Below are 14621 nucleotides of genomic sequence, written 5' to 3' on the forward strand. Positions count from 1 at the left end.
TTTTGAGGCGTTTTAACACTTAACATTTCCTAGCAACCATCAGTGAAAAATGCATTGCAACGGATTGTATCCAGATGCCTTCCGTGTTTTTTTATGCAAGCCGCTTTAATTTCTATGGGGCCAGAACATGCTGTAGACACGCTAAGTTTAAAATAAAATTAAGTAATAGAACAAAAAACACTATCACATGCCACACCACAGCTTCTAGCCCCACCCTCATGAATATAACCCATACATCCTCTATATCAAAAGAGGGTGTATTTTAGTTGCAATTTGTGCAGTTAAAAATAGAAACTAAAAAACTGTAGAAAAACACATTTTTTTTTACATTTTCCTGGGTATAAAAGATAGAAAAAATAGTAAAATAAAAATTACATTAAAAAAACACTGAAAAACTACAAAAATGGATTACATAGCAAAGTGGGGAAACAAGTTATGGCTTTCAAACATGCATGTACTTAAAAAACTAAAAAACTAAAAATGCACCTGGTCAGGAAGGGGGTTAATCAGCCCGATCTTGAAGTGGTTATTAAATATCGAATAATGCTTACTGATTATTTAATGACAGATCTATAACACCCAGTTTTTTTTCCCCTTACTGGTTCTTTGTGCGTATTTCATTATTTGGAAGCAGGTGTTTATACAAATGTTTGTATTAGATGGTAGATAAATGGCAAGATCCTGTCAGTGCAGCAATGATACATGCTACACATGTGGCTAATAGTGTATAGAAAGTGTCAGTGCCATTGTGTTAGGAAATGACCACTTGCATATCCTGCATAGTGCAGGTAAATGCAAAGCCATGGAAGACCTCTAGGTACTATTTAAGACTTGGTGCCAAAAAACTAATTTCAACAAAATGTATATAGCAGCATGATATATTGGTTATGCTGCTACTGTTCAACATTGGTTTAACTAGTAAAACATACTATGTTGGTCATCTCTATGCTATTTACCACTAAACTTCCATAGACCTTGATACATTCGATTGTGTGATTAAATTTCTCTGTCCTGTTTGTAGCCCTTAAAAGATATGAGACGTTAAAAGGGCTTTCCATATTGTTAAACTTTTTCCAAAGATTAGAGTGCTGTAAAATGTTAAACTGAGTAATACTCAGCTTATTGAGCGCCCCACCACATGAGTTCTTTTACTTCCCCACTGATCCCTGTAAAGTGAGTATTACTCAGTTTGTTGTAATATAGCATTCTAAACTTTTGGTAACTTTTGGTAAAAAGTGGCCACTTTAAAGAAAGGTGTTATGCATTTGGTTGTGGTAGTGGTGTCATGGACTCTTAGTGCTTGTATTATTGAAAAACTGGGTTCAGTATATAAAACTTTAATTTATATATATCCAGACTAGTTTGTGTTGCAGGAATAAGTAAATAGTCAAATATAAGAATAGTAATGCTGGCATATGCAAAAAGAATGCTACAAATATGAACATGCAGACTGTGTAATAAAGTAATAGAGAAACCACTTTTTTAAATTCAGATAACGAAAATGTCATCTAAGCCAATAGATTTAACTTTAAGATGTCTTTTCTTATTTTGACCTGAAACCGCAAAGGTAAAAAAAGGCTTGATTTTACATTCTCCCTCCATAATAAGAAACTGTATATTTATGGGACACAGGAAGATTGCTATAATGTTTAGGGCAATGTAGGTCCTCGGTAGCTTGTTGGTTTCTCCTCTTATAGTAAATTTGGATTATCATTGGGTTGGAAATAAATGCTCCTACCCCCTACCTGCAACAATCATCTGGACACAATACAATAATCAGATATAAATCATCTAAAAAAAGTGTTTCCTAACTTCATCCAAAAAACATCCACGTTTTCTTATCCTCAGACACCTTTCTGGACTCGTCTGTTAGTGGTTGCTGTGAACAGTGATATAATTAAATATATCTACCTGCTTTCTGAATGAAGGCTGACATGATAATTAAAATTAGGAGATACAGTTACTCGGTCATCCTTTTATTGAAAAACTAACAGTTAGTGTAACATTAAAATACCAGCTAAGCTATTTTGTGTTTCTTACATTCTTTTGCCCAGCCATAAGGGTCCATACGAGTAGGATTTACTGCTGATAATTTCTGCAGTTTTACAAAAGAAATCTGCAAAGAATTATTCTATTGATGCACAATACGTGGCGGAAGCAAAATATTCTGTGTGACCGGGCCCTAAAATTTTTTTTTTAGCTTCTTTAATTTAAAATCCACACTTGTGGATCTCGCCACAGACATACAGGTAATCCACAGCAAAATCCACAACAGTACATTGCTTGTGGATTTTATTGTGGATTATGACTACTTCACTGAAGTGAAATCCCCAATGAATACCCAAACATTATGGAATAGAAATTAAATAAAATCTGTGCCATAGGTCAATTTCTGCAGCTTGTGGATGAAAAGTCTCATCCACTTGCCTAGTACTGCAATTGATCTTCAGCATATCCCAGCTAGTCTGTACCTCATGGACATACCTTACGCTATAGATTGACACAATATAGTACATAGGAGCAGATAAAGCACTTCAGGTGTCATTTGAATTTTTTGTGGTCTATGTGACATAGGCTTAGATTATTTCTTGCAGTACATGATGGGGCAGAGATAAGTCTCATGCTTTGCACTCTAGTGTGTAAGTAGGGCTTTCATGCCACAGTGTAAAACGTTGGTTATAAGGCCCTTGCACTATGAACAATGACCATTTTAGTGCTCATATAATTGTATTTTTCTGGATATGGTTACAGACAGGAAGTGGTCAAGAGGCAGCGCAGAAGACATTAAAGGAAAAAGTAGTGGGCTACAAATGTAAGTTCTGCGTGGAAGTCCACCCCACACTCCGAGCCATCTGTAATCATCTTCGCAAACATGTCCAGTATGGAAATGCTCCTCTACTTCCTCCTGAACTAAAGGTACTAACAGTGAATTCTTTCTTAAAGGCACAAATATTTTGAAGCTATTTCTCTTGTAGCCTTGACATGTCTCAATGCAGTGGAGATGGTCTAATTAGTGTGTCCTGGTCTCACTAACATTCTAAACAGCCCTCACTTTGTATTCCTACAAGTACAGAATAAGTTTAGCAGAAGCATAATTTTTCTAAAAACATAATCAACTGTCACAAAAAAATATATATTTCTACAAATTACTGTGTGTGTGTTTTAAAAGCATTTCCCTTTCAGTTGAGGTTTTACATGCATATTCAGGGCTGTTGTTACATTATTATTGCAGCATTTGCCACTATTTTATGCATTTTAATTATATACACAATTGATGTAAATGTGTCGTTGTCGAATACACTTACTAATACAACCCATTTCTCCTGTTTGTTGGCATTTAAAATTGCTATTTTAAATGGCTTCCAAACCTATGAAATGCTGCTGTACCTTACTAGGGAAATGGCTTGGCATTTCAAAGTACATGTTTAGTGCTGATACCTCAATGTTAAAATAGTAATGTTTGAGTGCAAAGTATGATTTATGCTATTTTCTTACAAAAGGATGATACGATCCAAGATGACAGTAAAGATTGTCAAGAGGAGCCTGTAGACTCTAGTACAGTGGCAGGAGAAGGTGGCTCAGAAGTTGAACCAGAGCCCATACCAGTACCCCTTCCGAAACGCTGCAGGCCAGGTGGCTACCCTTGTAAACAGTGTGATCGAGTTTTAATGTCCATGCAAGGTCTGCGTTCCCATGAGAGAAGTCACTTGGCACTGGCCCTGTTTGCTAAAGAAGGCAAATACAACTGCCAGTTCTGCTCTTTTGTCTCTGCGTTCAGACACAAGTAAGATCTATAAAAAAATAGTTTTACATTTTTATGCTACTATTTATTTCTTTAACTACTCAGCTTGTATCTATGTACTGGTCTGGAGATCATGCAATAAGGCTTTTTATAGGTTGCCAAAAAGGTTCTCAAAATAAATGGCCAGCTTTTGACAGATTGTGTTTAGGGTGTGTTCACATCTCCATCAGAGATGATCCGGCTGCCTGATCCAACATAAATCCGTCGTTCGGACGGACAAAAACACTGCATGCAGTGGTATTTGTCCGGCCGAAACCCAGCATTTATGTCGGAAAGCGTCCGGATTACTACCAGACCTTATTACAGTCAATGGTGATCTGGAGTTGATCAGGAGTTGTCTGGCCGATATTTTTATATACAGGCTTTGAATGTTTAGAAAAATAAATAAATTCATACTCACTCATTCCCCACCACTCCTTTCCAAGGCTTCCTTGATTCCTTGTTGCTGTCTGTCTTCTAGTCCCTCTCTACACGCTGAAGCGGGTCACTACTGCTGTCAGATGCTCTTTACTGCAACCTGATCTATATTGTCACGTGGCACATTTTTGTGACAGGGCAATGTTCGTTTACCACTTCTTTGTACATGTTCAGTTTTCCTTTGTATGAAAGATCTCAGTTATATACAAAAAAACAAAACTATAGATGACTATAGCTAGTTATTTTTACTTGTATATGTCCAAGGATTATACTGATAATTTTTTAATGGTTAGAACACATAAGTGTTAATTGGCTATTATATCTTACTTTTTTCTTTTAGTCTTGATCGACATATCCAGGATCATCATGGCCATAACAAACCATTTAGATGCAAACATTGTCCTTTTAAATCTTCTTACAAAGGCCGTTTGAAAACGCACATTTTGAAAGCACATGGAGGTAAGCATTAAAAATCCTGTATTTTTTACTATATAAGTAAAGATTCCTGTTTTTATGTCTGAGGACATGCATTATAAAATACATATAGTTTACTATACAGTTTACTATACACATAGGTAGCTATTTCAACAGACTGCACCAATAAATTAGCAATTTTGACTGGATATTTTGTTTATTTCAATGGGGCGAGTGGCGTTAGCTGCTATTAAAGACCGGCCATTGTGGTTAGTCTGTGGATGTCTTCTCTCTTATGTTTATGGTCAACTTAAAAACAAACATAAAATCATCCACACCACCACCACAATTCTTTCCGATCGAATATTACTTACCTTGAGCATGATAATCTCATAAAAATATCACGGTAAATGCAGATGGAGCATTTATTTTAAGTGATGTTCACAAGGTTAATTTCAACACTTTGGTGCTAACTGTGTCAAAACTGCCCAAGAGGAAGTCCTTCTGGTTTTGTGCTTGTCATCAATGTACAGGGTGATTTAAAAAGAATGGTGTAAAATTATAGCTTCGGTATTAATAATTGAGATAACATAACACAAAGTTATTAACATGAAACTACACATTTTCTATCCAATTTTTATCTATACCCTACAAATATTCCATGTGACCTCCATTGCTGGCACAGCAAAATGCAGTTTCTTTGAGGAGCTCATTTAACAAATTTATTCAGAAAATTTCACTGTCACAAGAAAAAAGCTTTTTCTTGCTGTGATGTCGCTATCTTAAATCCGTTCCTTTGCGAATAACTTTAAAATAACCTGTACACAAAGGCGCAGATTCATGACAACTGTCTAAAAGAAAACTTTATGCCTATAGCAACCAATCACAGCACAGCTTTCATTTTTCAAGAGCAGAATTTTTTACTTTAACTACAGGACTTTAGTTTTCCACCATCCTTTTTGAATCACCCTGTATAATGAAAACTGCACCTTTCTAACTCCTACATGTATGGCGAAAGTTGGTCTTTAAAGATGGGGCCCACAGACATCTCCAATCACAGACATTTAATCCCTCAGATGCCATGGCCAGTTGAACTGCGTCATGCGACGACTGGGACACAACAGTCGCATAAAAATCCAAATGTGTTGCAGTCACAGCATATTACAGTGCGACACCATAAACTATCATTATGTCACCATGTAGCCCTAGCCTTAACTGGGAACAAGCTGCACCCAGTAACTAAACACTCTCCACTTGTGAAGGTTCCCAGGCCTTCCATTGCAAAGTTCCTGTCAACCTAAAAATATAGCTAAAAAAGTAAAGAAAGAAAGCATATGTATGGAATAAAAACACAAGAATTAGAAATTGAAATCACATTTTTTCTCATCTTTCATATAAAAATAAACAAAAACCAAATAAATATCAGTGTTAGTATCGTGTTCAAAAATGTCCAAACTATGAAAATATAAAGTATGCATCAGTTATAGTGAATTCTGCAAAAGGAAAAATCTAAATAGCTAAATCAGCTTCTTCGGTTGCTAAAAAAAATTGAATACATGGTGAAACAAAAGTCATACATACACAAAAATGATAACAATGAAAACTGATCGCCCCACAAATAAATGAGCCCTTACATAGCACCATAGACAGAAATATAAAAAAAAGATCATGGGTGTCAGAATATGGTGGTAAAGAAACCTAGGATTTAGAGGTGGAAAATAAGAAAAAAAAATTACATCGGACCCCCAATGCTCATCAGACCTCAGATCATACCCCTAATTTTCATCAGAAACCAAGTCTTCATCAGATCTTGAATCAGACTACTAATCTTCAGCAGATCCCCAATTCAGACCTCTGTCTTCATCAGACCTCAGATCAGACCTCCAATCTTCATCAGACCCCCAATCCTCATCAGACCTCAGATCAAACCTCCAAGCTTCATCAAACCCCCAAAATAGACCCCCAATCCTCATCTGACCTCAGATCAGACTTAAAACAAATAAAATAACTTTCCTCTCCTGCTCTGCTGTGCACAATCAGGACACAGCACAGCAGACACCCAGCAGAAGACCAGGGAGCTGTGAGTATAGCTGTGGTCCTACTGTGTAATCATGGAACTTCCATAATGGAAGCACTTTTTTAAAATAAAAACCTGATCCAGAGTGCAGACTGGGTCAACTTCGAAGAAGACAATGACCTTATGCACACAGACAAGACACCACAGGAGTGGCTCAGTGACAACTCTCTGAATATCCTTGAGTGGCCCAACCAGAACTTTGACTTGAACCCAATTGAACATTTTTGGAGACACCTGAAAATGGCTGTCTACCGACAGTCCCCTTCCAACCTGACAGAGCTTGAGAGCAGAATGTCAGAAAATCCCCGAATCCAGGTGTGACCTTGTGCCATCATAAGACTGGAGACTGTAATTGCTGCCAAAGGTGCTTTAACTAAATTCTGAGCAGAGGGTCTGAATACTTACGTTGATGCAACATTTTAGTTTTTCCTTTTCAATAAATTATCAAAGATTTCTAACATTCTGTTTTCACTTTGTTATGGGGAAAAACCATTTTCATTTTTTATTTTAGCAACAACAAAATGTGAAAAAAGTGAAAGGGTCTGAATGCTTTCCAAATGCTGTGTATATATATATAAAATATCAAAAAAAGGCAGCACTCCAAGGATAAAATGAAAAAACAATCACCCTTTATTCACCCATGTGGGCAGCGCAACGTTTCGGCTCAGCACTAGAGCCTTTTTCTTGCTTGAGAAAGGCTCTAGTGCTGAGCCGAAACGTTGCGCTGCCCACATGGGTGAATAAAGGGTGATTGTTTTTTCATTTTATCCTTGGAGTGTTGCCTTTTTTTGATATTTTGTATACAAGGACTGGTTATCCTTTGGGTTATCCTTTGGACCCTTCTACTGATTGAACCCTCTGTGCTGCCTCACTATATATATATATATATATATATATAGCAAAAAGGCAAGCAGCACAGCAGTAGAAAAAGTAGAAGCAGAGTGCCAGCGGCTGTAGAGGCCACATATATATAAATTAACCATATATAAATGAACTGAACTCCACAGTGTTTATTCACTTGGAGAATAAACACACGTTTGATTTTGGAAGTGCCGTGGAGTTCAGTTCATTTATAGATAGATATATATATTTATAGATAGATACAGGTTGTTAGGTACATGTATATTAAGTGTTTGAGAATTATGCCATATTGGCCATTGGGGTACTTTTGAACCTGATGTATAATAATCAAACGTGTTAATTTTAGGCGAACATGGCTACAAATGCTCTTTTTGCCCAGTAACAACCATGACAATCAGCCAGTTAAAGGATCACTCATTAAACGATCATGGAAAAGCACTTACATTGCCAAAACTACGCAGTCTGCCTCCTAATGGCCCACGTGCTAAGCAAAGCTCACGAATAGGAAAAGAACCTAGACTACTTGGTAAGAACTCCCATAAACTGACGTGCCTACTTTAGTTCACACTGTTCTGTACATGATTGATATATTAACGTTTTTTTGACAGAAAAAAAATAAACAGCTAATCATTTATAATCATTTATTGGCATCGTAAACATATTTCTACATACCATTGTTGTTAAAAAAAGATCCTGTCGGTACCTGTATTGTCACTGTGTGCCATTTTCATCCCATTGCTTAAATGGTGGGGCTACTTTTTCCAATAGGCATTGCTTTAACTTTCTTGTTCCCTTGGAACAGCTCTGCATGTGACCACCACAGAGAGCAGAGAGCAGGGGTAGTTTCCATACTTTAAGAAATTGCTATGTTGTGGTTTACAGTAGTGAATTGATTGGGAAAAAAGTTTGAGTTTAGAATACCCCTTTATATGGGATTCTGATTTTAAGATACATTAGATACATATTGATTGAAGTGAGTTGAAGTTAAACCCCCCAAATGTCAGTGAAAAGGTTACCGTATTTTAGAGGTAAGCAAGGATCTTAGTTATAAAATACTGTATAGCAAGAGAATGCTCTTCATCATATTTCACTGTACCATATTGTTTCATTTATTTTTGGAAACTCACCTAATTGCTTTGGCAAGCATATGTGTAGATCACATTTCCCCTGGAAAATGTCAACTGGTAGATAAACTGCTTTCTGCACATTGTCTTCTGCACTACACAAGTTTTTTTCCCACTGCTTTAAAGTGTTTGTTCACGTTTAAACACCATTATAAGTTTTATATATTTTCTGTATTAAAAGTTGAATAACTTTGTAAATACATTGACTCATTATGTACTGCTAGTTGCTATAGGATACAGTCAACAAGCTTGCTTTTAAGCATACCCGTCTTCGGCTAGGGCTACATGTGTCGAGTGACAGCCAGTCACGCAACAAAAAAGGGTACACCTATACAGCGACATTTGTTGCGTGACAAGAAAGTCGTGCAACATCTCATAAAATGTATTTCTCGCCCAATTCCTTGGGGGACACAGGAACTCTTGGGTATAGCTTATCTCCATAGGAGGCGTGACACTAAGTAAAAGACTGTTAAGCCCCTCCTCCAGCAGCTATACCCTCAGCCTGGAGAGAAAGACTTCCAGTTTTTTGCTTAGTGTCAAGGAGGCAAGACACTCTCTGCACTGCAGAGTTGTCTTTGAGAAGATTTTAATTTTTTAATTTTTAATTTTATTTTTTTTACTTGATTTTTTTCCACAGGGACAACAGAGTCGCAGTAGACTTCTCTGTTTTCCCGGGGTTGAGCTGCGCCAGGGCCGGTTATCCGCCCTGCTGCCTCCCCCACAGAAGAAAAGGAGGACCAGGGCAGCTCATGCTCCCCTGCATCCCGCCAGCACTGGGTCGCCCACCTGCAAGCCCCTCTCCAGCTACTGTCACTTCTGTGCCAGTGGCTGAAGGGGCGTCCCCAGCTGGATGGACAAGAGGGTGAAGACATCGCATGGTGAGGTGGCTAGTGCAGCCGTTCCGCTCCCCCCCCCCCCCTCCCTTGTGACCTGGTAGGACTTCCTCCCCTCCGTTCCGTCTGTGCTCCCCCGTTTTCTGCTAGGCCTCGTTGCTCCGATTCGGGGGCGGCCTGGCGCCCTGTCGGTACTGAGCGGCGCTCATGGGGGAGGGTTGTTAGGAGCGGCCGGGTATATGCGACCGCTGTTCGCGCAGGGCCGTTGTTCTTACAGGACGCCTACCCCTGTCCTCCTTTCGGCTCCTACCTTTCGCTTCCGCTGCGGCGGGGGACATTGTGGGACATGTGGTGTTTTGGATGCGGGATTGAATTGCGTGCGCGCGCGAAAATGTGTTCGGCGGGGGGGCGGAGTTTTCGTTGCCGCGTCCTGCTGGTCTTCAGTCAGGGGCCGGACGTCCTTCTTCCCGCGCCTCACTAGTCCCGCCTCCTCTCGTGCCTGCGTGCTACTGTGATTCTCACTGCAGGACGGATCATTGCTCTGGTTGCCGCCGCCGTTCTTCTGCTGCTGCCGCTGCCGTCTGCTTCCTCTGTGACCTGGTAGGACTGTTGACCCTTTCCTCCACTGCAGCCCCCTGACTGGACGCAGTTTTTTTATATTGCTCCTACCAACATGTCTGACCCCTTAGTGCCTGTGGGACCTTGGTATCATACCTGCACCGCATGTAAGGCGCCCCTTCCTCAAGGGCAGTCTGACCCGCATTGCTCGCTTTGCAAAGACCCATCGCAGGGTCCGCCATCTGTTGTGTCACCCCCTGGCCTCTTGGATCCCCCTGACTGGGCTAGATCCCTCTCCCAGGCTGTGGTTAGTCTCACTAGCGTTGTGGGCCGACTTGCAGATGTGTTGCCCTTGTCGCAGCCGGATGATTCCCCTGCTGGGCCCTCCGGGTCCGCTGTCTTAGCCGACCCGTCTGAGTCTCTCTCTGCAGGCGACTCCTCCAGAGCCCGTCAATCCCAGAAGCGGTCAAGGGCGGATCACCGGTCATCCTCGGATGCTTCGGTATCCCCCCCAAGGGTGCGCTCTCAGTCGGGTCCTTCCTCATTGCAGGATTTGCCCTCTGAAGGGGAGCTGGTTGATTCCGATTGGGATATGGATTCGGCACTGCCTTCAAAGCTGGCTTCCGCCGTGGGCCATCTTATAAACAATATCCGTGATACCTTTAAGATTCACGATGATCCTCCTGATCCTGAAAAAAACAGTGTTTCCTTTTTTCGCCAGAAGCAGGCGTCTGCGGTTTTTCCCCTCCATGCTGACTTTTCGTCAGTGGTTTCTAAGGCCTGGGCCCGTCCTGATGCACGTTTTACCCCGCCGAAAAAGTTAGATGTTTGTTATCCGTTCCCGGCGGATTGCATTACAAACTGGGCGTCACCTCCTAAGGTCGACCCCCCTGTGGCCCGTTTGTCCAAGAGCACGGCTATTCCCGTCGCAGATGGTTCTTCCTTACAATCCACTGAGGATCGCCGTATAGAGGCCCTTACAAAGGGTATCTTTTCGGCCTCCGGGTCCGCTCTTAGGCCAGTCTTTGCCTCCGCTTGGGCTGGAAAAGCGGTTTCAGAGTGGGCGTCTCAGCTGGATCTGGAGCTTGAATCCGACGTCCCTATTCAAGACCTCCGTGCTCTGGCTCAACTTATCGTTCAGGCTGGTAAATTTGTATGTGAAGCATCCCTGGATGCGGGGGCTCTCATTGCCCGTTCGTCTGCCCTGGCCGTTTCGGCTAGGAGGGAGCTTTGGTTAAAGGTTTGGTCGGCGGACGCCGCGTCAAAGCGGTCTCTTACTAGCCTTCCCTTCTCTGGTTCTCGTTTGTTCGGGACCCGTTTGGATGAAATCATCTCTGAAGCCACGGGGGGGAAGAGTACCCATCTTCCCCAATCTAAGGCTAGGAGCTCCACTCGTGGTCGTCCCACCTTCTCCCGCTTCAGGTCTTCTCGTAGGGCTCCCGCTCCTCGCACCGCTTCGGGTCCATCCGCTAACCCTGTCCAGGACAGGCGTAAAAAAACCTTTTTTCGGACCCAGCCCTCCTGGCGCAAATCACAACCTGCTCGCGCTCCTGCGACCAAGCAGGCCCCCGCCTGAAGGTGCGCCCCCACCCACCCGGGTGGGGGGACGTCTCCTCCTGTTCAGGGACTTCTGGCAGGCGCACGTCTCCGACGCCTGGGCCCTAGAGGTTGTGTCTTCCGGGTACAAACTCGAGTTTGCGTCCCTTCCCCCAGTTCGGTTCTTTCGTTCCCGGGTTCCCCAGGATTCCCGAGGGGCGGCCGATTTCTTTGCTGCCGTTCACTCCCTTCTGGACAAAGGAGTCATCGCCCCGGTTCCTATGGGAGACAGGTTCAAGGGGTTCTATTTGAACCTTTTTGTGGTCCCCAAGAAGGAAGGTTCGGTGCGTCCCATTCTGGATCTAAAACGACTGAACCGCTTCCTTCGTCTTCAGCGATTCCGGATGGAGTCTCTCAGGTCGGTGGTGGCCTCTCTGGAACAGGGGGAGTTCCTGGCCTCCATCGACATCCAGGACGCCTACCTTCATATTCCAATCGCACGGTGTCATCAGTGCTTTCTGCGTTTTGCAGTGGGGTCCGACCACTACCAGTTCGTTGCCCTTCCCTTCGGGCTGGCGACGGCCCCTCGTGTTTTCACAAAGGTCCTTGCCCCGGTCCTCGCCTTACTTCGTTCCAGGGGAGTTTTTCTACTTCCGTATCTGGACGACCTCCTAATCAAGGCGCCTTCTCTGTCACTGACTTCCGCCAGTGTGGATCTCTCGCTGCAAACCTTGCGCCGGTTCGGTTGGGTTATCAACCTACCCAAATCCTCTCTTGTTCCTTCCCGGCAATTGGTCTTTCTGGGGATGCTGCTGGATACGGATTCAGCGGTGGTTCGGCTTCCGTTGGAAAAGCGCCAGCTCCTCCATCGGTCGGTTCAGAGCCTTCTGTCCCACCGCCGTCCTTCTTTCCGGTTCAGCATGCGGGTCCTGGGACAGATGGTGTCCTGCTTCGAGGCGATTCCTTACGCACAGTACCACTCCCGCACCTTTCAGACGGCCATTCTGTCCGCCTGGGACAAGTCCCAGGAGAGTCTGGATCGGCATTTTCCCCTTTCCCCCCAGGTTCGTTCCTCTCTCCTCTGGTGGCTGCGGACCCCTCTCCAGGGGAAGTCTTTCCTGCCAATGACTTGGCTGGTGATTACCACCGATGCCAGTCTGCGGGGTTGGGGGGGAGTGTTTCCTCCTCGGTCCGTCCAGGGCACTTGGTCTCCATCGGAGTCCAGACTGCCGATCAATGTTCTGGAGCTGAGGGCCATCCTCCTCTCGCTCCGACACTGGACTTCGTTGCTTCAGGGTCGCCCTGTTCGGGTCCAATCGGACAATGCCACGGCTGTGGCGTACATAAATCACCAGGGGGGCACTCGCAGCGCGGCGGCGATGAGGGAGGTGTCTCTGATCCTTCGCTGGGCGGAGGTTCATGTTCCTGCCCTTTCGGCCATTTACATCCCGGGGGTGGACAATTGGGCGGCGGATTTCCTCAGCCGGACGACGATCGACCCGGGGGAGTGGTCTCTGCACCCCGACGTCTTAGAGTCTCTTTGTCTCCGTTGGGGTCGTCCGGACGTGGATCTCATGGCCTCCAGATTCAACCACAAACTTCCCACCTACGTGGCCAGGGCCAAGGATCCGGACGCTTACGGCACGGACGCGCTCGTCCTCCCCTGGACGGAGTTTTCGCTCCTCTACGTGTTTCCGCCCCTGCCTCTTCTTCCACGGGTCCTTCGGAAGATTGCGGCGGAGGGCACGCCAGCAATCCTGATAGCCCCGGACTGGCCGCGTCGTCCTTGGTACGCCGACCTTATGTTGCTTCTGGCAGACGCTCCCTTGCCTCTGCCTCTCAGAGAAGACCTCCTCTCTCAGGGGCCGATCTTCCACCAGCATTTAGGGTCGCTACGTTTAGCGGCGTGGCTATTGAAACCGCGGTCCTGACGCGGCGGGGGTTTTCTGCTGACGTGGTCCGTACCATGATTCGTGCGCGTAAACCGGCCTCGTCCAGGATTTATTACCGTACCTGGCGGGCCTATTTGGCCTTCTGCGAGGCCTTGGGGATTCCTCCTCTGCGGTTTTCCCTTCCTACGGTTTTATCCTTTTTGCAGTCTGGTCTGGATCTGGGCTTGGGTCTCAGTACCCTGAAGGGTCAGATTTCGGCTCTTTCGGTCCTTTTTCAGCGCCCTCTGGCTCCGCTCGGTCCAGTTAAGACCTTTCTTCAGGGGGTTGCTCACTGTGCTCCCCCCTATCGCCCTTCCATTCCTGCTTGGGATCTTAACGTTGTACTGACGGCTCTTCAATCTTCCCCTTTCGAGCCTCTGCGCAAGGTTTCCCCTCGCTTGTTGTCTTGCAAAGTTTTCTTTCTCGTCGCTATCACGTCTCTTCGGCGTGTGTCTGAGTTGGCGGCTCTTTCTTGCGTGGAGCCCTTCTTGGTTTTTCACCAGGACAAGGTGGTTCTCCGCCCAGTTCCGGATTTTCTTCCAAAGGTGGTGTCCGCCTTTCACCTGAATGAAGATGTTGTCCTTCCTTCTCTGTGTCCGTCCCCGTCGCATCCCCGGGAGCGGGAACTTCACCGTCTGGATGTTGTTCGGGCTCTCAGGATCTACCTGGATGTGACCAGACCCTTTCGACGCTCGGATTCTCTGTTGGTGATTCCGGAGGGTCCGCGCAGGGGGCTGGCGGCGTCTAAGGTGGTTGTTGCCCGCTTCCTCAAAATGGCTATCGTTGAGGCTTACCGTGCTCGGGGCAGGGAACCGCCCTTTGGTGTTACCGCTCATTCTACCAGAGCGGTCGGGGCTTCCTGGGCTCAGCGTAATCGTGCCTCGGCTGAACAGCTGTGCAAGGCGGCCACCTGGTCTTCTTTGCACACGTTCACCAAGTTTTACAGGGTGAACACTTATGCCTCGGCGGATGCTGCTTTGGGCCGCTTGGTCTTGCAGGCGGCGGTGCCTTAATGTCTAGGGTGCTTGGTTCGCCTTGGATTATGGTCCCTCCCTGTTTGTGGACTGC

The 14621-nt window shown here is 44.7% G+C and overlaps 1 protein-coding gene across 3 annotated transcripts in view; it reads left to right on the forward strand.

Moving 5' to 3' along the window:
* The window catches only part of ZNF462 (zinc finger protein 462), a 106820-nt gene that overhangs the window by 60240 nt on the left and 31959 nt on the right, over positions 1 to 14621 (forward strand). For all 3 annotated transcript variants that reach the window (XM_044292037.1, XM_044292039.1, XM_044292038.1), the window contains exons 4-7: positions 2752 to 2916; positions 3501 to 3784; positions 4560 to 4678; positions 7918 to 8097. In XM_044292037.1, coding sequence (XP_044147972.1) covers positions 2752 to 2916; positions 3501 to 3784; positions 4560 to 4678; positions 7918 to 8097 — 748 coding nt within the window. The remainder of the gene's footprint in view (positions 1 to 2751; positions 2917 to 3500; positions 3785 to 4559; positions 4679 to 7917; positions 8098 to 14621) is intronic.

The sequence above is a fragment of the Bufo gargarizans genome, chromosome 4 (assembly GCF_014858855.1).
Source record: "Bufo gargarizans isolate SCDJY-AF-19 chromosome 4, ASM1485885v1, whole genome shotgun sequence".
NCBI lineage: Eukaryota > Metazoa > Chordata > Amphibia > Anura > Bufonidae > Bufo > Bufo gargarizans.